Here is a 22,278-nt window from a genome sequence, read left to right on the forward strand (position 1 = left end):
TCCAAATTCCCTGACCGGGAATCGAACCCGGGCCGCGGCAGTGAGAGTGCCGAATCCTAGCCACTAGACCATCAAGGATGACAAACACTGTCTTCTGGACACGGCTAACATAGCACAGTATATGAAAAAGCAGGGAGCTGAGGCAGAAAAAACTTCATGGCCTTGTCAAGAACTTTTTGGCATTGGTGAAATAGATCAACTGACAACATACAGGTTTCTGGTTGTTCAGGACAATGTCAGCAAGCATGAAAGACAAACTGGCGAAACACCTTTCAATATTTCAAAATTCCCTGACCGGGAATCAAACCCAGGCCGCAGCAGTGAAAGTGCTGAATCCTAGCCACTAGACCACCAGGGATGATAATAACTGGATTCTGGACACGGCTAACATAGCACAGTATATGAAAAAGCAGGTATTTGAGGCAGAAAAAACTTAATGGACTTGTCTCTGTTTTTTGGGTATCGGTGAAATAGCTCAACTGACAACATACAGGTGTGTGGTTGTTAAGGACAATGTAAGCGAGCAATAAAGACAAACTGGCAAAACAACCCTAAATAATTCCGATTTCCCTGACCGGGAATCGAACCCGGGCCGCAGCAGTGAGAGTGCCGAATCCTAGCCACTAGACCATCAAGGATGACAAACACTGTCTTCTGGACACGGCTAACAAAGCACAGTATATAAAAAAAGCAGGTATTTGAGGCAGAAAATTTTTAATGGACTTGTCTCTGTTTTTTGGGTATCGGTGAAATAGCTCAACTGACAACATACAGGTTTCTGGTTGTTAAGGACATTGTCAGCGAGCAATAAAGACAAACTGGCAAAACAACCCTCCAAACTTCTTAATTCCCTGACCTGAAACCAAACCCAGGCCGCGGCAGTGAAAGTGCAGAATCCTAGCCACTAGACCAACAGGGATGACAAATGCTGTCTTCTGGACACGTTTAACATAGCACAGTATATGAAAAAGCAGGTAGCTGAGGCAGAAAAAAACTTAATGGACTTGTCTCTGTTTTTTGGGTATCGGTGAAATAGCTCAACTGACAACATACAGGTTTCTGGTTGTTAAGGACAATGTCAGCGAGCAATAAAGACAAACTGGCAAAACAACCCTCAACAATTCCGAATTCCCTGACCGGGAATCAAACCCGGGCCGCGGCAGTGAGAGTGCCGAATCCTAGCCACTAGACCATCAAGGATGACAAACACTGTCTTCTGGACACGGCTAACATAGCACAGTATATGAAAAAGCAGGGAGCTGAGACAGAAAAAACTTCATGGCCTTGTCAAGAACTTTTTGGCATTGGTGAAATAGATCAACTGACAACATACAGGTTTCTGGTTGTTCAGGACAATGTCAGCAAGCATGAAAGACAAACTGGCGAAACACCTTTCAATATTTCAAAATTCCCTGACCGGGAATCAAACCCGGGCTGCAGCAGTGAAAGTGCTGAATCCTAGCCACTAGACCACCAGGGATGATAATAACTGGATTCTGGACACGGCTAACATAGCACAGTATATGAAAAAGCAGGTATTTGAGGCAGAAAAAAATTAATGGACTTGTCTCTGTTTTTTGGGTATCGGTGAAATAGCTCAACTGACAACATACAGGTGTGTGGTTGTTAAGGACAATGTAAGCGAGCAATAAAGACAAACTGGCAAAACAACCCTAAATAATTCCGAATTCCCTGACCGGGAATCGAACCCGGGCCGCAGCAGTGAGAGTGCCGAATCCTAGCCACTAGACCATCAAGGATGACAAACACTGTCTTCTGGACACGGCTAATATAGAACAGTATATAAAAAAGCAGGGAGCTGAGGCAGAAAAAACTTCATGGCCTTGTCAAGAACTTTTTGACATTGGTGAAATCGATCAACTGACAACATACAGGTTTCTGGTTGTTAAGGACAATGTCAGCGAGCCATAAAGACATACTGGCAAATCAACCCTCAATAATTCTGAATTCCATGACCAGTAATCAAACCCGGGCCGCGGCAGTGAGAGTGCCGAATCCTAAACACTAGACCAACAGGGATTACAAACACTGTCTTCTGGACACGGCTAACATAGCACAGTATATGAAAAAGCAGGTAGCTCAGGCAGAAAAACTTCATGGCCTTGTCTAGAAGTTTTTGACATTGGTGAAATAGATCAACTGACAACATACAAGTTTCTGGTTGTTAAGGACATTGTCAGCGAGCAATAAAGACAAACTGGCAAAACAACCCTCCAAACTTCGTAATTCCCTGACCTGAAACTAAACCCAGGCCGCGGCAGTGAAAGTGCAGAATCCTAGCCACTAGACCAACAGGGATGACAAACGCTGTCTTCTGGACACGTTTAACATAGCACAGTATATGAAAAAGCAGTTATTTGAGGCAGAAAAAACTTAATGGACTTGTCTCTGTTTTTTGGGTATCGGTGAAATAGCTCAACTGACAACATACAGGTTTCTGGTTGTTAAGGACAATGTCAGCGAGCAATAAAGACATACTGGCAAAACAACCCTCAATAATTCTGAATTCCCTGACCGCGAATCGAACCCAGGCCACGGCTGTGAGAGTGCCGAATCCTAGCCACTACACCACCAAGGATGACAAAAACTGTCTTCTGGACACGGCTAACATAGCACAGTATATGAACAAGCAACCAGGCAGCTCAGGCAGAAAAACTTCATGGCCTTGTCTCGATCTTTTTGACATCGGTGAAATAGATCAACTGACAACATACAGGTTTCTGGTTGTTCAGGACAATGTCAGCAAGCATGAAAGACAAACTGGCGAAACACCTTTTAATATTTCAAAATTCCCTGACCGGGAATCGAACCCGGGCCGCAGCAGTGAAAGTGCCGAATCCTAGCCACTAGACCATCAAGGATGACGAACACTGTATTCTGGACACGGCTAACAAAGCACAGTATATGAAAAAGCAGGTAGCTGAGGCAGAAAAAAACTTAATGGACTTGTCTCTGTTTTTTGGGTATCGGTGAAATAGCTCAACTGACAACATACAGGTTTCTGGTTGTTAAAGACAATGTCAGCGAGCAATAAAGACAAACTGGCAAAACAACCCTCAATAATTCCAAATTCCCTGACCGGGAATCGAGCCCGGGCCGCCGCAGTGAGAGTGCCTAATCCTAGCCACTAGACCATCAAGGATGACAAACACTGTCTTCTGGACACGGCTAACATAGAACAGTATATAAAAAACCAGGGAGCTGAGGCAGAAAAAACTTCATGGCCTTGTCAAGAACTTTTTGACGTTGGTGAAATAGTTCAACCGACAACATACAGGTTTCTGGTTGTTAAGGACAATGTCAGCGAGCAATAAAGACAAACTGGCAAAACAACCCTCCAAACTTCTTAATTCCCTGACCTGGAACCAAACCCAGGCCACTGTAGTGAAAGTGCAGAATCCTAGCCACTAGACCAACAGGGATGACAAACGCTGTCTTCTGGACACGGCTAACATAGCACAGTATATGAAAAAGCAGGTATTTGAGGCAGAAAAAACTTAATGGACTTGTCTCTGTTTTTTGGGTATCGGTGAAATAGCTCAACTGACAACATACAGGTTTCTGGTTGTTAAGGACAATGTCAGCGAGCAATAAAGACATACTGGCAAATCAGCCCTCAATAATTCCGAATTCCCTGACCGGGAATCGAACCCGGGCCGCGGCAGTGAGAGTGCGGAATCCTAAACACTAGACCAACAGGGATTACAAACACTGTCTTCTGGACACGGCTAACATAGCACAGTATATGAAAAAGCAGGTAGCTCAGGCAGAAAAGCTTCATGGCCTTGTCTCAATTTTTTTGACATCGGTGAAATAGATCAACTGACAAAATACAGGTTTCTGGTTGTTCAGGGCAATGTCAGAAAGCATGAAAGACAAACTGGCGAAACACCTTTCAATATTTCAAAATTCCCTGACCGGGAATCGAACCCGGGCCGCAGCAGTGAAAGTGCTGAATCCTAGCCACTAGACCACCAGGGATGCTAAAAACTGGATTCTGGACACGGCTAACACAGCACAGTATATGAAAAAGCAGGTAGCTGAGGTAGAAAAAACTTCATGGCCTTGTCTAGAACTTTTTGACATTGGTGAAATAGATCAACTGACCGAATCCTAGCCACTAGACAACCAAGGATTACAAACACTGTCTTCTGGACACGGCTAACATAGCACAGTATATGAACAAGGAACCAGGTAGCTCAGGCAGAAAAATTTAATGGCCTTGTCTCGATCTTTTTGGCATCGGTGAAATAGATCAACTGACAACATACAGGTTTCTGGTTGTTCAGGTCAATGTCAGCAAGCATGAAAGACACACTGGCGAAACACCATTCAATAATTCCAAATTCCCTGACCAGGAATCGTACCCGGGCCGCAGCAGTGAGAGTGCCGAATCCTAGCCACTAGACCATCAAGGATGACAAACACTGTCTTCTGGACACGGCTAACAAAGCACAGTATATGAAAAAGCAGGTAGCTGAGGCAGAAAAAAACTTAATGGCCTTCTCTCTGTTTTTTGGGTATTGGTGAAATAGCTCAAATGACAACATACAGGTTTTTGGTTGTTAAGGACAATGTCAGCGAGCAATAAAGACAAACTGGCAAAACAACCCTCAATAATTCCTAATTCCCTGACCGGGAAACGAACCGGGGCCGCGGCAGTGAGAGTGCCGAATCCTAGCCACTAGACCATCAAGTATGACAAACGCTGTCTTCTGGACATGGCTAACATAGCACAGTATATGAAAAAGCAGGGAGCTCAGGCAGAAAAAACTTCATGGCCTTGTCAAGAACTTTTTGACATTGGTGAAATAGATCAACTGACAACATACAGGTTTCTGGTTGTTAAGGACATTGTCAGCGAGCAATAAAGACAAACAGGCAAGACAAACTGGCAAAACAACCCTCCAAACTTCTTAATTCCCTGACCTGGAACCAAACCCAGGCCGCGGCAGTGAAAGTGCAGAATCCTAGCCACTAGACCAAAAGGGATGACAAACGCTGTCTTCTGGACACGGCTAACATAGCACAGTATATGAAAAAGCAGGTATTTGAGGCAGAAAAAACTTAATGGACTTGTCTCTGTTTTTTGGGTATCGGTGAAATAGCTCAACTGACAACATAAAGGTTTCTGGTTGGTAAGGACAATGTCAGCGAGCAATAAAGACAAACTAGCAAAACTACCCTCAATAATTCCAAATTTCCTGACCAGGAATCAAACCCAGGCCGCGGCAGTGAGAGTGCCAAATCCTAGCCACTAGACCATCAAGGATGACAAACACTGTCTTCTGGACACGACTAACATAGCACAGTATATGAAAAAGCAGGGAGCTGAGGCAGAAAAAACTTCATGGCCTTGTCAAGAACTTTTTGACATTGGTGAAATAGATCAACTGACGACATACAGGTTTCTGGTTGTTCAGGACAATGTCAGCAAGCATAAAAGACGCACTGAAGAAACACCATTCAATATTTCAAAATTCCCTGACCGGGAATCGAACCCGGGCCGCAGCAGTGAAAGTGCTGAATCCTAGCCACTAGACCACCAGGGATGCCAAAAACCGGATTCTGGACACGGCTAACATAGCACAGTATATGAAAAAGCAGGTATTTGAGGCAGAAAAAAACTTAATGGACTTGTCTCTGTTTTTTGGGTATCGGTGAAATAGCTCAACTGACAACATACAGGTGTCTGGTTGTTAAGGACAATGTCAGCGAGCAATAAAGACAAACTGGCAAAACAACCCTCAATAATTCCAAATTCCCTGACCGGGAATCGAACCCGGGAAGCAGCAGTGAGAGTGCCGAACCCTAGCCACTAGACCATCAAGGATGGCAAACACTGTCTTCTGGACACGGCTAACATAGCACAGTATATGAAAAAGCAGGGAGTTGAGACAGAAAAAACTTCATGGCCTTGTCAAGAAGTTTTTGACATTGGTGAAATAGATCAACTGACAACATACAGGTTTCTGGTTGTTAAGGACATTGTCAGCGAGCAATAAAGACAAACTGGCAAAACAACCCTCCAAACTTCATAATTCCCGGACCTGGAACTAAACCTAGGCCGCGGCAGTGAAAGTGCCGAATCCTAACCACTAGACAAACAGGGATGACAAACGCTGTCTTCTGGACACGGCTAACATAGCACAGTATATGAAAAAGCAGGTAGCTGAGGCAGAAAAAAACTTAATGGACTTGTCTCTGTTTTTTGGGTATTGGTGAAATCGCTCAACTGACAACGTACAGGTTTCTGGTTGTTAAGGACAATGTCAGCGAGCAATAAAGACAAACTGGCAAAACAACCCTAAATAATTCCTAATTCCCTGACCGGGAATCAAACCCGGGCCGCAGCAGTGAAAGTGCCTAATCCTAGCCACTAGACCACCAAGGATGACAAACACTGTCTTCTGGACACGGCTAACAAAGCAGAGTATATGAACAAGCAACCAGGTAGCTCAGGCAGAAAAACTTCATGGTCTTGTCTCGATCTTTTTGGCATCGGTGAAATAGATCAACTGACAACATACAGGTTTCTGGTTGTTAAGGACAATGTCAGCGAGCAATAAAGACAAACTGGCAAAACAACCCTCCAAACTTCTTAATTCCCTGACCGGGAATCAAATCCGGGCCGCAGCAGTGAAAGTGCTGAATCCTAGCCACTAGACCACCAGGGATGCTAAAAACTGTCTTCTGGACACGGCTAACATAGCACAGTATATGAACAGGCAACCAGGTAGCTCAGGCAGAAAAACTTAATGGCCTTGTCTCGATCTTTTTGGCATCGGTGAAATAGATCAACTGACAACATACAGGTTTCCGGTTGTTCAGGACAATGTCAGCAAGCATGAAAGACACACTGGCGAAACACCATTCAATATTTCAAAATTGCCTGACCGGGAATCGAACCCAGGAGGCAGCAGTGAAAGTGCTGAAACCTAGCCACTAGATTACCAGGGATGCCAAAAACTGGATTCTGGACACGGCTAACATAGCACAGTACATGAAAAAGCAGATAGCTGACGCAGAAAAAACTTAATGGACTTGTCTCTGTTTTTTGTGTATTGGTGAAATCGCTCAACTGACAACGTACAGGTTTTTTGGTTGTTAAGGACAATGTCAGCGAGCAATAAAGACAAACTGGCAAAACAACCCTCAATAATTCCAAATTCCCTGACCGGGAATCGAACCCGGGCACCGGCAGTTAGAGTGCCTAATGCTAGCCACTAGACCACCAAGGATGACAAACACTGTCTTCTGGACACGGCTAACATAGCACAGTATATGAAAAAGCAGGGAGTTGAGGCAGAAAAAACTTCATGGCCTTGTCAAGAACTTTTTGACATTGGTGAAATAGATCAACTGACATTATACAGGTTTCTGGTTGTTAAGGACATTGTCAGCGAGCAATAAAGACAAACTGGCAAAACAACCCTCCAAACTTCTTAATTCCCTGACCTGGAATCAAACCCAGGCCGCGGCAGTGAAAGTGCAGAATCCTAGCCACTAGACCAACAGGTATGACAAACGCTGACTTCTGGACATGGCTAACATAGCACAGTATATGAAAAAGCAGGTATTTGAGGCAGAAAAAACTTAATGGACTTGTCTCTGTTTTTTGGGTATCGGTGAAATAGCTCAACTGACAACATACAGGTTTCTGGTTGTTAAGGACAATGTCAGCGAGCAATAAGGACAAACTGGCAAAACAACCCTCAATAATTCCCAATTCCCTGACCGGGAATTGAACCCGGGCCGCGGCAGTGAGAGTGCCGAATTCTAGCCACTAGACCATCAAGGATGACAAACACTGTCTTCTGGACACGGCTAACATAGCACAGTATATGAAAAAGCAGGTATTTGAGGCAGAAAAAACTTAATGGACTTGTCTCTGTTTTTTGGGTATCGGTGAAATAGCTCAACTGACAACATACAGGTTTCTGGTTGTTAAGGACAATGTCAGCGAGCAATAAAGACATACTGGCAAAACAACCCTCAATAATTCTGAATTCCCTGACCGGGAATCGAACCCGGGCCGCGCCAGTGAGAGTGCCGAATCCTAGCCACTAGACCACCAAGGATGACAAGCACTGTATTCTGGACACGGCTAACATAGCACAGTATATGAACAAGCAACCAGGGAGCTCAGGCAGAAAAACTTCATGGCCTTGTCTCAATCTTTTTGACATAGGTGAAATAGATCAACTGCCAACATACAGGTTGCTGGTTGTTCAGGACAATGTCAGCTAGCATGAAAGACAAAGTGGCGAAACACCATTCAATATTTCAAAATTCCCTGATCGGGAATTGAACCCGGGGCGCAGCAGTGAAAGTGCTGAATCCTAGCCACTTGACCACCAGGGATGCCAAAAACCAGATTCTGGACACGGCTAACATAGCACAGTATATGAAAAAGCAGATAGCTGAGGCAGAAAAAACTTCATGGCCTTGTCTAGAACTTTTTGACATTGGTGAAATAGATCAACTGACAACATACAGGTTTCTGGTTGTTAAGGACATTGTCAGCGAGCAATAAAGACATACTGGCAAATCAACCCTCAATAATTCCGAATTCCCTGACCGGGAATCGAACCCGGGCAGTGAAAGTGCGGAATCCTAAACACTAGACCAACAGGGATTACAAACACTGTCTTCTGGACACGGCTAACATAGCACAGTATATGAAAAAGCAGGTAGCTCAGGCAGAAAAACTTCATGGCCTTGTCTAGAACTTTTTGACATTGGTGAAATAGATCAACTGACAACATACAGGTTTCTGGTTGTTAAGGACATTGTCAGCGAGCAATAAAGACAAACTGGCAAAACAACCCTTCAAACTTCGTAATTCCCTGACCTGAAACTAAACCTAGGCCGCGGCAGTGAAAGTGCCGAATCCTAGCCACTAGAACAACAGGGATGACAAACGCTGTCTTCTGGACACGGCTAACATAGCACAGTATATGAAAAAGCAGGTATTTGAGGCAGAAAAAACTTAATGGACTTGTCTCTGTTTTTTGGGTATCGGTGAAATAGCTCAACTGACAACATACAGGTTTTTGGCAAAACAACCCTAAATAATTCCGAATTCCCTGACCGGGAATCGAACCCTGGCCGCGGCAGTGAGAGTGCCGAATCCTAGCCACTAGACCATCAAGGATGACAAACACTGTCTTCTGGACACGGCTAACATAGAACAGTATATGAAAAAGCAGGGAGTTCAGGCAGAAAAAACTTAATGGACTTGTCTCTGTTTTTTGGGTATTGGTGAAATCGCTCAACTGACAACGTACAGGTTTTTGGTTGTTAAGGACAATGTCAGCGAGCAATAAAGACAAACTGGCAAAACAACCCTCAATAATTCCGAATTCCCTGAACGGGAATCGAAGCAGGGACGCAGCAGTGAGAGTGCCGAATCTTAGCCACTAGACCATCAAGGATGACAAACGATGTCTTCTGGACACGACTAACATAGCACAGTATATGAAAAAGCAGGGAGCTGAGGCAGAAAAAACTTCATGGCCTTGTCAAGAACTTTTTGACATTGGTGAAATAGATCAACTGACAACATACAGGTTTCTGGTTGTTTAGGACAATGTCAGCAAGCATGAAAGACACACTGCCGAAACACCATTCAATATTTCAAAATTCCCTGACCGGGAATCAAACCCGGGCCGCAGCAGTGAAAGTGCTGAATCCTAGCCACTAGACCACCAGGGATGCTAAAAACTGGATTCTGGACACGGCTAACAGCACAGTATATGAAAAAGCAGATAGCTGAGGCAGAAAAAACTTCATGGCCTTGTCTAGAACTTTTTGACATTGGTGAAATAGATCAACTGACAACATACAGGTTTCTGGTTGTTAAGGACATTGTCAGCGAGCAATAAAGACAAACTGGCAAAACAACCCTCCAAACTTCATAATTCCCTGACCTGGAACTAAACCTAGGCCGCAGCAGTGAAAGTGCTGAATCCTAGCCACTAGACCACCAGGGATGCCAAAAACTGGATTCTGGACACGGCTAACATAGGACAGTATATGAAAAAGCAGGTATTTGAGGCAGAAAAAACTTAATGGACTTGTCTCTGTTTTTTGGGTATCGGTGAAATAGCTCAACTGACAACATACAGGTTTCTGGTTGTTAAGGACAATGTCAGCGAGCAATAAAGACAAACTGGCAAAACAACCCTCAATAATTCCAAATTCCCTGACCGGGAATCGAACCCAGGCCGCAGCAGTGAAAGTGCTGAATCCAACCCACTAGACCACCAGTGATGGTAAAAATTGGATTCTGGACACTGCTAACATAGCACAGTATATGAAAAAGCAGGTATTTGAGGCAGAAAAAACTTAATGGACTTGTCTCTGTTTTTTGGGTATTGGTGAAATAGCTCAACTGACAACATACAGGTTTCTGGTTGTTAAGGACATTGTCAGCGAGCAATAAAGACAAACTGGCAAAACAACCCTCAACAATTCCGAATTCCCTGACCGGGAATCAAACCCGGGCCGCGGCAGTGAGAGTGCCGAATCCTAGCCACTAGACCATCAAGGATGACAAACACTGTCTTCTGGACACGGCTAACATAGCACAGTTTATGAAAAAGCAGGGAGCTGAGGCAAAAAAAACTTCATGGCCTTGTCAAGAACTTTTTGACATTGGTGAAATAGATCATTTGACAACATACAGGTTTCTGGTTGTTAAGGACATTGTCAGCGAGCAATAAAGACAAACTGGCAAAACAACCCTCCAAACTTCTTAATTCCCTGACCTGGAACCAAACCCAGGCCGCGGCAGTGAAAGTGCAGAATCCTAGCTACTAGACCAACAGGGATGACAAACACTGTCTTCTGGACACGGCTAACAAAGCACAGTATATGAACAAGCAACCAGGTAGCTCAGGCAGAAAAACTTCATGGTCTTGGCTCGATCTTTTTGGCATCGGTGAAATAGATCAACTGACAACATACAGGTTTCTGGTTGTTCAGGACAATGTCAGCATGCATGAAAGACACACTGTACAAAAAAAAACTTAATGGACTTGTCTCTGTTTTTTGGGTATCGGTGACAATGTCAGCGAGCATTAAAGACAAGCTGACTGGCGAAACGACCCTCAGTACTTCTGTGGAAGTCAACCTTTAACATTTCTTGACAACAATATGTTATATGTGACTTCACTAATCTAAATATGACATATTGATTAATAAAACATTTGTGGAATATGAGTTATGCAGCCGTTTTTATTCATCTCAGGGGGCGGCCATTCTGCCACTTGCTGTCGACTGAAGATGACATTAGGGTTGCTCAGGGCTCAGACAATGACCAATCACAACTCACCTGTTTTCTGAGGCTGAGCTGTGATTGGTTGTTACCTGAGACCCAATTAACTGTGATGTCATTTTCATATTGATTAAAAACTGCTCAACTCATATTCCTGCCAGCGCTTGATACCCTGTATTTATGGAATTACTTCAAATAAGCCACACCAATGGAGGGATGTGTCATTTGAATATAATTACCCTAACTACTATAACTTAATTTGTGCTGTTGTCCAACTTAAAGGACATTCACTAACTTTTCCCCTTCACCAATCCAATGAAGCCTCACTCACAAAGTCAAGAAAAAAGATTAAAAGTATGATGCTTGGCAGCATTGGGGAAGCTCCGAGAGGAGATTAACAAGTGAGGAGGGCTGATGGAGTGAGTTGAGCCAAGAGAACATCATGTAAAGAAAGACAGCCTCAACAACCATGACCACAGAAAAGTGGAGAGGGTAAGAGAAATTGCACGACTTCAATAGAAAGGCTGCCGGCTATATGTTGTAATTGAAGGGTGTACAAACCAGAGGAAATGTCAAGCGACTGATTGAAGACAACCTAATGCAATGAGTGCCATCACACACACTCACACACACACCGACAATAATTAGCAAATGTCACCTTAGGTTACTCTCAGTAAAGTGCTTCGAGGGTTTGTGCTTTCTCTGCTTCCCACACGGACAACATCATTCATCTTCAGCACTCCTCACTCTTAGAATTACCCAGAATACTTTGCCCTCGGAATGGGTATCCATTGAAGGTAAACGGGTGGGAATGGTCAGCCATCACTATCGTGAGCGTTTCCTCCTCGTTGGTGAGTTCCAGGCCCTTGGCAATGGCGTAGTCCAACGCCACCGCCTCGTGAAGCGCCATGTAAGCTCGGCCATCGTGATGGGCCTGGTCGATGCGGCCCCCTGACAACACAAGCAGATAAAGGTCATCAACTTGATGCCAACACGAATGTACTGCGAGCAAAATACTAAAGACGGCAATTATTGTTGTTCAAGCAGGATGAAATCAAATGTTCTACTGCCGTGCTGTGTTAAAGGAACTATTTTAAAATTGTGTGTAAGCGATGCAGTTAAGATATGTGAAAATTTGACACTTCAGAAGTTTTGGAAAACTTTATTTACTGTAGAAAGCACTACAGAGTTAATTATTTGTTTAAGTGTTCATTTAACTTTTTAAGAAATGCTGATGAACCTGGGAGTTCCCTGAACTTTTACTTAGAATTTTAAAACAAAGATGTAGATTGTCTGAGATTTTAAAAAAAGAAGAAGAAAAAACACATGCTTAAAGACCTTTCAACAAAGTTAGTTTTTTGTATTTTTATCAATTTTGCCGTTTTTTGCTTTTAATGAAAGTGAATATCGGCTTCAAATATCAGTTATCAGCCTGCTTGACTACTAATAATCGGTATCGGTATCAGCCCTGAAAAAAACATATCAGTCTATCTCTAATTCAGAGTCACATTCACACAATTAAACACTTCAGAGTGTTCAATTAGTGTGAATATTGTCACACGTCCTGCTTTAGAGTTATTTGTAAAAATAAATAAATAAAATAAATTTTTAAAATATATAAATATCGTTTCACTTCTAGATTGTGTCCCACTTGGTGTTGAATCCTCACAAAAAAAATATCAAAATGTATATCTTTATATTTGAAGCCTAAAATGTGACAAAAAGGCTAAAAGTTCAATGGTGGCTGTGACACTTTCGTAAGGCACTTTGTTGTTATCAGGATGTCCAACTGCACTGCATCATAGCATAAAACATCCTATCCTTTTATTGACATGAGAAAGGTCATGATTTAAAAAAAAAATAATAATAATCTACTAGGATGCAGGGCATTTCTTGGCCTCAAAACATCATAAACATATTGTTACATTAACTCATTCACTCCCAGCCATTTTTACTGAAGTAATCCCCTTCACTCCTGGCTGTTTTACTGGATTTTGACTGATTTTGCAAGCCCCACAGAATATTGTATTATATTGCTATAAAACCTACCAAAAGAAAGATTAAAGTATCTTCTTTCATCAGGAAAAATAATAATAATATCTTTTCGTTTTGCAGCAATTAGCATTAGAATATAGCAAAATTTCGTCATTATTCACAAATCTATTTAGAAATGTGAGTAAATTACCCTTTTTTTTCAACATGGCCCTGGTTGGTCTCTTTTGCTTTGCTGCCACCTGCTGGCCGTTTGTGTAATAACTACAATTTCTTCAACCGTTCTTTGCAGTTGAGAGGCTGCATCACAGCCTTCTGTATGCTCTAGCATTTAAAAAACATATACATGTGTGTTTGAGACACTTCAAACATTTGAAATAGAACGTACAAGGCTTGATTGGCAGCATTATATGTGTGTATGTATTTTAGCAAGTAAATTAAAGGTGAATTCTGATTTTGATTTTCATTTGTGTCTTTTTTTTTACAACTCACTCAAAACTCGTATCTTAATTTCTCATAACAAATATGAGAGTACCAGCTGAACTGTTGCTTCTATTTATACACCGGCTTGATATTTTCAAGAAATTGCCAAGACTGAGTAGCACCATGAAGTCCCCAAGTGCCCGTGTCAGATTAAAGAAGAGCTGGATTAGACTTGGAGATGGTTCCGTGAAATGCACACAGTCATTCAGCACACATACACCAAATACACACACACACAGACACACACACCCCCCCACACACACACTGTCATATGTTGCAACAACCTCATTGAATTGAATGCAAATGCATTTGCAAGTCCATCAAAGGTACAATTTAATACTAACATAGACAGATTTAGGGGGCTGTGTACAAAAAATACCACCATAGTGTTTCTCATATATAAATGCAAAACCAGATTGATGTTTTAGCAAACATCCATTAGAGTGAGGCCCTTTGTGACGATTAACGGATCAATTGATCCAGCAGGTGCAAACACATGCCATCTCCTATTTTTAGCACACTCCTTGGGGATGACATTATTCAACCGTTGTCTGCCTGATGAAGTCGTGGGATGCCCTCACCTTCCACTAAAAGGAAGAAGCCTTTTGAGTTTTTCCTGAGGATGCGAATGGCCTTTTCCGTGGTCTCGACGATGGATGGGTCCATGTTGGGGTCCCTCTCAGCTTCATATCGCAGATCACCTGGTTCAAACAGAGCTGAGGGAGAAGAGAAGCAGACCAACAGGACAATACAGTCAATGTTGGCTAAAACAGCCAAAAATTGAAGAGCAGCTCTAAATCTCTCTCTCTCTCTCACAAACGACAAATCAGCCAGCATGGCTCAAATGACCTCCTTCACACTTTCTAACACACATTGACGTTTCAAGATGTCACTGATAGCAAAAAGTAAATGGAGCTGTTTTGGATCATACATCTGTGTAAAATGCCTTAATATTTATTGTATGGAACTGTCTTTGGCACTAAACCTGGCAAGGCTATCGATAACAAGATGGACCGAGTGAATTTGTTAATTTGTTCAGCTAGTAGTCTAACGACTTTCTATTTAAAAAGAGGAATAAAATAGACTAATGTTTTAATTTCCCCCTCTGCTGAACAGAAAGGAAGTAAAATCCAAATATTGTAAACAAAAACACTCACCCATGAGGTAATCTGTGGTTTCAGGGTCAACAGCATCAAAATCCTTTTTATTCCAAACATAATGGGCTACCTATGGTATGAACACACACAACAGGCCATTCTGAACTGATTTAGTCACGTTCTGTCACATCACTTTTGTAGCCGATAAAAACTAAGAATAACATTTTGAATGCATGTGATGTCAGGTATGCCATTACACAAGTCCTGCACAGTGAGTATTCAGCCTATTTCTTTAAATATCTAGTAAATATCCTATATCTTGAATTGGATATCTCCTTATGAGCCAGTAAAAAGGCAAAGCATAACTTCTATGTGAATTTCAAAACTCATATGTTAAAATCAGGGTCATACTGCACTTTTATACTGTATTATAGGGGTGTCAGTCAATACTTTTTTTAAATTGTAATTAATCACATAATTTCAATAATTAATTCATGATTAATCGCAAATTAATCACACATATCTATTCTAAATACAATAAAACAAAATGTACAATACTTTTCCCCCCAATTGTTCACTCTAAAAGTGGAAAAACATGTTAACCTAATACAAATATAGTTGTATCTATTAGTTCATTAATAAAGTAATTTCATAATAATTCATAAAGATATTTGAAGTTCAAATTAAAAAGTTGTACTGTACTGTAAAAAAAAACATGTGAGACACTGATTTGTGATTAGGTCATTTTTCTGCCACTAGATGGCATTTAATGTTGGACATTGATGACAGCATAATGCAAGGGGCGGACGCTAATCACGTGTTAAAAACATTTGTGGCGTTAAAAGAACTTTAAATTAATTCGATATTAACACACAAATTTTGACATCCCTATTCTGTATTATAATTCAGGTGAAATCCCAAAAATGCGTAAACGAATGATTCGATGAACGAATCTTTTGAACGATTCTTTTGAATGAACTGATTGTAAAGATTCAGTTCACTTAAAATAACTGTCATGCCCATCACTACCTCTCATTAATATTAGAAAATGGCGCTCAAAGGGGGGCGTGGCCTGGAGGACCGTTGGGCTTGCAAATGGGGAGAGGGTTGGGCGTGGTCTGGCTGTGATTGACAGCAGCAGTGAAAACTGCAACCTAAATCATTTCTATGCTACAAGCTATGCTAAATAAACTAACTAAATGCTATGCTAATAATTCACTAACTGAAAATTGATATAAAGATGTTCACAAACGCTACAATTCCAACTCGCTAAAGAGGCGTGTAGGAGACTGAGCTGATGGGTGGCAGAGCGACTATGTCAGTTTCAGGAAAGTGACGTGGATAGTCCTTGCTCGTCAGCCAAATTGTGCTTATCCCAGTGTTTAACTGGAAGATGGTGTTTTTTGTGCCAAATCCAAGCTTTCAACAAACATGCACTAAAATGTCAAAATAATGACCAGGTCATGTGGAAAGCATAAGAAGACACCTGTTTATACCGTTTATCAGCACACAAAAAAATAATAAAATGAAAAAATGATTGAAATAAAATAAAAATTTAATACAAATTTATTTAACCCTATTACGCCAAATGTATCATATTAAGTACAAGACATTTGAGCCCTCTATTTCAAGAGTATAATTTATTTTGCCCCATTAAAACCCTGACGTATATGATCTAACACATGCATTGCACAGATAATCCATTAGAGGGCAGTATCACCCAGCTGATGGCTTTTTCAGCGACCTTGAAACAATCGCCCTGATTGAGAAAGGAGAGACACCTACATTTCTTAAAAATGGGAAATGTTCTTTTAGAAATACTAATATGTTTGATATTTCTGTTTATTATTATATTTTTGACAATTATAAATGTACGGATTTAAAGCATTGTAACCTGATGTATCAAATATGACACAAATCAAGTCATAGGTGGAAGATTGATTTTCCTAAAAAAATGTTTTTTCAAAAGGATCAATAAATACTCTATTTACAAAGAATCCGAATTTTCTCTAATATATTTCATGGTTAAGTCTTTAAAGGATTAATTTGGTGTGTTGCCACAATTTACCAGAATGGAATTATTCCACACATGACTCAGTTTACACTCTGCCATTGTGTGACTGAAATAAAAGCAGTGTATCATTTAGACAATTTCTCTGTTATTCTTTCTCACTTTGTTCCTGATAATTACAGTTTATATTATAGTTATTTTAATTACTTTAAATGAACTTTGAGTTGCTTTTGAGTTTAGTTTTAAACATTACCTCGAATGGTCAAAAGTAGCAATATTTTGATTTGAGAATCGACTTTAAAGCATGAAGATCTGGTATTGGCTTTATCGCTAACCGACACATCACTGACAAATTACCTTTCCCATTTTCTGGTTCTGCCATTCACTGATCAGGTTGCGTTTGTCTTGCCTTTTACCCCTGGATGAAAAGTCTCCGGGGTATTCTGGGTCCTTGGTACCCCTGGGGGTCATGTACTTTCTCCCACCACCAATGATCACCTGCGAGATATAAACACTCCATTAAGCGAGATATCATGTCACTAACTAAAATGTTATGAAATAATAGTCTCCCTCTCACATTAATGTCTGTGTTATTGAGCAGCTGAGATGCAATGTCAGTACAGCCGTCCCTCTTGGCGCTGGTGGGCATGTCGGCGTCACTGTACCACTTCCTGCTGGCACTGTGGGCGTAGCTGGTGGCTGGCGTAGCGTGCTGGACCCGTGTGGTTGTCACAATGCCGACAGACTTGCCTGGAAATATTGAGTAGCTTACTAACTAGCGTCTTTTGCTCTTGTTTGACGACTTCACCCACGTTACCAATGCTAATGCTAGGATTCCCATTGTAGGTTAGCATTAAGATAGTGGATTTTAATTATATGCTAAATGAACATTTATGGTACATACAGTGAGTGTGCATTTCATACTGGACTGTCTTTTGATAAATGGATCCATAAATAGTGCTGCGCAAAGTGTTTGTTATAAGATATGTAATGCTGATAGCATGGTAACATAATAAGAATCGAGGTGTCATTATGTAACCTGTAAACCCCACAACATTTGAATTTAAGCATATCTCTTATAGTTCTCAATCATGACATTGTCTTAGTATCCTCACCTGCATCTTTGGCCCACTTCAGGATGGATGTGACTTCATTGCCCTTCTGACTCTTACAAACGCCATTTCGAGCTGCAGCGCTGACGCCGATGGTGTTCAGGTTGGTTTTGACCCCGCACAGATAAGCAGTGGCTGTGGCAGCACTATCTGCAATCTGGAAGTCCACGCTGTAGGTCTGCACAAAGCACAAGAAGCAGCTTTCATCTAATGGACTGACAGTCAATGTTTTTACCTGTGCTCGAATAAGGCATACTGCGGACAAGTAAAACCCAAACTGATCTTGGTTCTGCAACATATCCAATAAAAAATGTTTTAACAGTTGATCATGATGAGTTATTAACATTGTTTTTAGTTTTAATTTATATTTTAGCCGTTTTGGATTTAGTTGACTCAGTGTAGGCTCAATGAATTGTATTCTTGTCTGTGTTACTTTCATGAGGAAGAGCAACGGGTCTGTCTATTCATTCGTTATCTAATGGGAGGTCCCGGGATTCTGCTGTGTCGGAAGGGAGTCAGGCTTATTATTATTGTATTTTTTCTAATCTGATTTATACCCATGGGAACGGATTCTCTTGTATTCATTCAGTTGTAACCAGGTGTGTTGTGGGCTGACCTTTCTATGAACCCTCTTTGTGAATAAATAATAATGTGGGCTGGAGAGAAGGACACATTTTGAACAGAGCACTGCTTGGGTGACTTGTTTTGTGTGATCAGAAGCTTCTGGTAATTAATACCTTTGCAAAGGAACTTCTTCAACAGAATCTCACCATTCAGTTAATTGAAACACGCAAAGAGTACAATACTTAATATTGTCTACTCTAACAAATGGTGACCGCCGACGCTGAATTATAACGAATGGTCTCCTCCGTTGAACCGAACGGACGTGGAGCTAGATGCGGCGTTCAAGGACGGGCGGAACTTCTAGGCCTAAATAAATAAAGTACGGTAAGTGGAGACTGTTATCCACGTAGAGAGGTTGTGTCTGTCTGGTCCGCTGCAACTGGTTTTTCGTCTTCCAAATTGTCTAAATTTTAAATGAGATCTGTGTGAACAAGTTATAGTTTGATGTCGTTGGAGAGTTGATAATTCCGACGATATTGAACTAAACACGTCGTGGAGTGGTGCATTTGAAGGTGACGTGATGCAGACTCGAAGTGATGAAGCTTTTTTTGTACAGGAAGAAATAGCGGTTAATTTTTTGATTTGTTTTGTTTTTCGTCAACGCTATGAAGAATCCTTAGACCATAATATATATTGAAGATTATGGTATGCGCTTCTGTCTTTTTTGGCAGTTTTGGCCGATTTGAGGACTACTATCATAATTGTTCATGGCAATTGGTGAAAACGTCCTAAACACGTAATATGTCTTTTATTTGAAAAAGCGCCTATTTGAAATTGAACAGTATTGAGGGGTCCAGGTTGATTACAGCGATGATTGGATTTTGTATCACTGTATTTGCAATCGAGAGATTACGTGTAACTTTTGTTTTATTTTGTTGGCGCTTCTACAATATGTAGTTTTGAGGTCAGGATTCCCGTTTGAATTCCTTTTGTTCCACGGTTGAATTCGATGGTACGTGACAATTTCTTTAAAAAATAAGCGCCTTGCAGAAATTTCGCAATATATGGAGAACAGTTTAGCTCAGCGGGATTGGGTAACCGCTGTGTATAAACGAGAGGTCACGTAATTCTTATGTCTGTCTGTGTGTGGCCATATGTGTTAACATATTGAACTATTAATACTAAAAGTGAGACGTCACTGTATTAAAACCGAAAGTATACATCAAAAACTACAAACAAAATGGAGGCGATTTCGACCCGGATACAGAATGGTTTGTCCTGAATGCGCTTCCGGTTCAGCGAAAAATAAAAGCGTCGATGAACAATGAAAAAACGAACTGTGGATCGATTGTATAAAAAGCTTTCGCTGGACAAAATGGTACGTCAGAATTTTGTATTTTTTTTGTTGGTAATGAAAAAAGGCTGAATTTGATGCTAAAATGACTCCAGCATTTGTGGAGCAGTTTACGGGTGGTTTGTTCGAAGTTACCCGTTTACTGAAATCACCGTATAAAACTGCGGTTTAAATGCTATAAGATTTGTAGACAACGAATTGATAGAATAACATCGTTTATTTTTTTATAATGACTGAAGAGTGTGTGCGTATGCATTTGAGTGTGTGACCTAGCTTCTAAAAAAAGGTGGGGGTTTGTAAGTGAGAAGTGTGCATATGGGGATTTTGTTTGTTTTTCTTCAATATTTTTAACTAAGTTTGGTGTTGTTTTGTGTGAGATGAGACTGTTGTGATAGTGGCGTTTGTTTTATTAATGGGAATGTGATAAAATAGGTTTTGCGATTTATAATGTTAAGTTAACCCCCCCCCCCCCCCCCCCCCCCGGTTTTAGGTTAGAAAAAAAAAAAAGGTGGGGGCTGGGCTGTGCGCTGTGAGCATAATGTGTCCTCGTAATGGGACTTTTTTTTTTTGTCAAAATGGTAAGAGAGGAATGATAAACAATATAAAATAAATAACATCATTCGAAAGATATTGTTGAGTTTTTGTAGAAGACTATTAAATTAGTGTTTTATTTTTTATTTTTTTTTAGTGACTGAGCTAATAAATCTTTACACTTTAATGATTGATGACGATGGTTAATTTGTTACCTTTCCCTTTTTGGGACAAATGAATAAAGAGTAATGATAAAATAATGGCATTTTGTTTGAGCTATGTTGAGTTGATATAATTATGCCTACATCTGTATAGCTGTGGCTGGAAGTAAGATAGTTGAATAAGGAGTTATGAATGTTTTTGAAATTGACATGTTGATAATGATTTTTAATATTTGTTTTTTCTCTGAGTGTGTCATTTCAGAAACTGATGTTTGAGTTCCAAGGCAGATGAGGGTTTGATGGCCTTCACTGATTACAAACTGCGAACGGGATGCGCCCCAGCTGCTGATACGTTGTATGGCTAGTAGCTATTTGAAGGGGTATTGAAAGAAAAGAAAAAATAAATGAATAAAGAGGCTGTGTTTTTTACGAAACATTTTTGAGAAAGCAGGGAGTGAACTGTCTTGCTATGATCCCATATCCTCAGTCTGGCATTTTTAATGCATTGTATCAACGAGTGTGCATTTTTTTGATCAGGTGAGCTCTCAGAAAGACTGTGTGTCATCGGATCCACATCGCAGACTGCGTCTGAATGGATGTGGCAGAGATCAAAGGTCTAAAGCCGCAGAGCAACAGTCTTCTCGTCCTGTGCCTAAGAAAAACATGATGTTCACCTTCCAAAATGCCCAGTGACTGTGTACAAGCCTCATTACAGAGATGTCTCCTCTCATCGAATTTTGTCTGACACAGCTCCGCCCTGAACATTGACAACAGCTGCCGTCCTGCCTTTTGCTGGGGGTCTGGACAAAGAAAGTTGGTGGTCGGAATGAGATGTGATCCATTCAGTAAAATGCTGCACGGTGTATGCATGGCATTTTTAATGTGTTGAGTGGGGAACTGTGATCTATAGCAAGATATTTCAGGAAATTGAAAACGACATATGTAAATTTGAAATGAGGGATTGAGAAAATTTATTTCAATCTATAGCCTACTAAATTTTTGCCTATATTTTTGGGAGAATCAGTTTCTGAATTGGTACAATGGGAATTTTATTAATATGATATGATATGATATATTTTTATTTTCCCCGTGAGGAACTTTTTTGGACTTCGTCCAGCTGCAGCTATAGTATAAAATAAATAATAGAATAAAATGAGTAGTAACAAGTAAAAGACTAACTAAGAGTTTGATGGCTAAGTTTGATTTTTTTTTAACAGCACTGTGATTTATAAATCCCAGAAATATTTTGTGTGCTGTGTTTTTTATGAGCCCCGCTAATATGTGAAAGATTAGCAGTTTGAAGATGATTTTTAGTTTGATTAAATCTAGGAAATGGTAGATATTTGTAAATTTTGTGTGATTTTATCCTCAGCCCCACTAATCTGTAAAAGAGGTGAGGTTGAATGGCATTTAAAATAATTTTTGGGACTCTAGGAGAATTAGAGTAATATGGTTACCTCTATTTTTTATGGTCCCAAAGTCATCATATATTAGTGTCTTAAGTTGTATTTGCTTATGCTCAGTTTTATAGTGTTTTGTAGCTCTTTTGTTTATCTCATGGCCTGATTTAGAGGGTTGAGTTATTTGTGACGTTTTTTGGGTTATGTGGTCTCTATTTTGTCCTCCCTTTATCTTGACGTGTTTGAAAAAATCAGTGGATCTTTGTCAAAT

At 40.7% G+C, this 22,278-nt stretch overlaps 1 protein-coding gene and 14 non-coding genes across 15 annotated transcripts in view; all 15 read right to left on the reverse strand.

The window, feature by feature from the left end:
• The window catches only part of alp3 (alkaline phosphatase 3), a 153,232-nt gene that overhangs the window by 125,044 nt on the left and 5,910 nt on the right, over positions 1 to 22,278 (reverse strand). The window contains exons 4-9 of the mRNA XM_086080490.1: positions 18,001 to 18,175; positions 17,463 to 17,635; positions 17,243 to 17,383; positions 14,935 to 15,004; positions 14,359 to 14,493; positions 12,062 to 12,253 (exon numbers count right to left, since the gene is read on the reverse strand). Coding sequence (XP_085936616.1) covers positions 12,062 to 12,253; positions 14,359 to 14,493; positions 14,935 to 15,004; positions 17,243 to 17,383; positions 17,463 to 17,635; positions 18,001 to 18,175 — 886 coding nt within the window. The remainder of the gene's footprint in view (positions 1 to 12,061; positions 12,254 to 14,358; positions 14,494 to 14,934; positions 15,005 to 17,242; positions 17,384 to 17,462; positions 17,636 to 18,000; positions 18,176 to 22,278) is intronic.
• trnae-cuc (transfer RNA glutamic acid (anticodon CUC)) lies at positions 7 to 78 on the reverse strand. Its single transcript has one exon. It is a non-coding gene; the product is annotated as a tRNA-Glu (tRNA).
• trnae-uuc (transfer RNA glutamic acid (anticodon UUC)) lies at positions 287 to 358 on the reverse strand. The gene has a single exon. It is a non-coding gene; the product is annotated as a tRNA-Glu (tRNA).
• On the reverse strand, positions 567 to 638 carry trnae-cuc (transfer RNA glutamic acid (anticodon CUC)). The gene has a single exon. It is a non-coding gene; the product is annotated as a tRNA-Glu (tRNA).
• trnae-cuc (transfer RNA glutamic acid (anticodon CUC)) lies at positions 1,129 to 1,200 on the reverse strand. Its single transcript has one exon. It is a non-coding gene; the product is annotated as a tRNA-Glu (tRNA).
• trnae-uuc (transfer RNA glutamic acid (anticodon UUC)) lies at positions 1,409 to 1,480 on the reverse strand. Its single transcript has one exon. It is a non-coding gene; the product is annotated as a tRNA-Glu (tRNA).
• Positions 1,689 to 1,760, reverse strand: trnae-cuc (transfer RNA glutamic acid (anticodon CUC)). Its single transcript has one exon. It is a non-coding gene; the product is annotated as a tRNA-Glu (tRNA).
• On the reverse strand, positions 2,811 to 2,882 carry trnae-uuc (transfer RNA glutamic acid (anticodon UUC)). The gene has a single exon. It is a non-coding gene; the product is annotated as a tRNA-Glu (tRNA).
• trnae-uuc (transfer RNA glutamic acid (anticodon UUC)) lies at positions 3,931 to 4,002 on the reverse strand. Its single transcript has one exon. It is a non-coding gene; the product is annotated as a tRNA-Glu (tRNA).
• On the reverse strand, positions 5,502 to 5,573 carry trnae-uuc (transfer RNA glutamic acid (anticodon UUC)). The gene has a single exon. It is a non-coding gene; the product is annotated as a tRNA-Glu (tRNA).
• trnae-cuc (transfer RNA glutamic acid (anticodon CUC)) lies at positions 7,751 to 7,822 on the reverse strand. The gene has a single exon. It is a non-coding gene; the product is annotated as a tRNA-Glu (tRNA).
• On the reverse strand, positions 8,031 to 8,102 carry trnae-cuc (transfer RNA glutamic acid (anticodon CUC)). The gene has a single exon. It is a non-coding gene; the product is annotated as a tRNA-Glu (tRNA).
• Positions 9,107 to 9,178, reverse strand: trnae-cuc (transfer RNA glutamic acid (anticodon CUC)). The gene has a single exon. It is a non-coding gene; the product is annotated as a tRNA-Glu (tRNA).
• trnae-uuc (transfer RNA glutamic acid (anticodon UUC)) lies at positions 9,667 to 9,738 on the reverse strand. The gene has a single exon. It is a non-coding gene; the product is annotated as a tRNA-Glu (tRNA).
• trnae-cuc (transfer RNA glutamic acid (anticodon CUC)) lies at positions 10,505 to 10,576 on the reverse strand. Its single transcript has one exon. It is a non-coding gene; the product is annotated as a tRNA-Glu (tRNA).

This window comes from Leptonotus elevatus, chromosome 7 (assembly GCF_054856555.1).
Source record: "Leptonotus elevatus isolate MCC_2025b chromosome 7, RoL_Lele_1.0, whole genome shotgun sequence".
Taxonomy (NCBI): domain Eukaryota; kingdom Metazoa; phylum Chordata; class Actinopteri; order Syngnathiformes; family Syngnathidae; genus Leptonotus; species Leptonotus elevatus.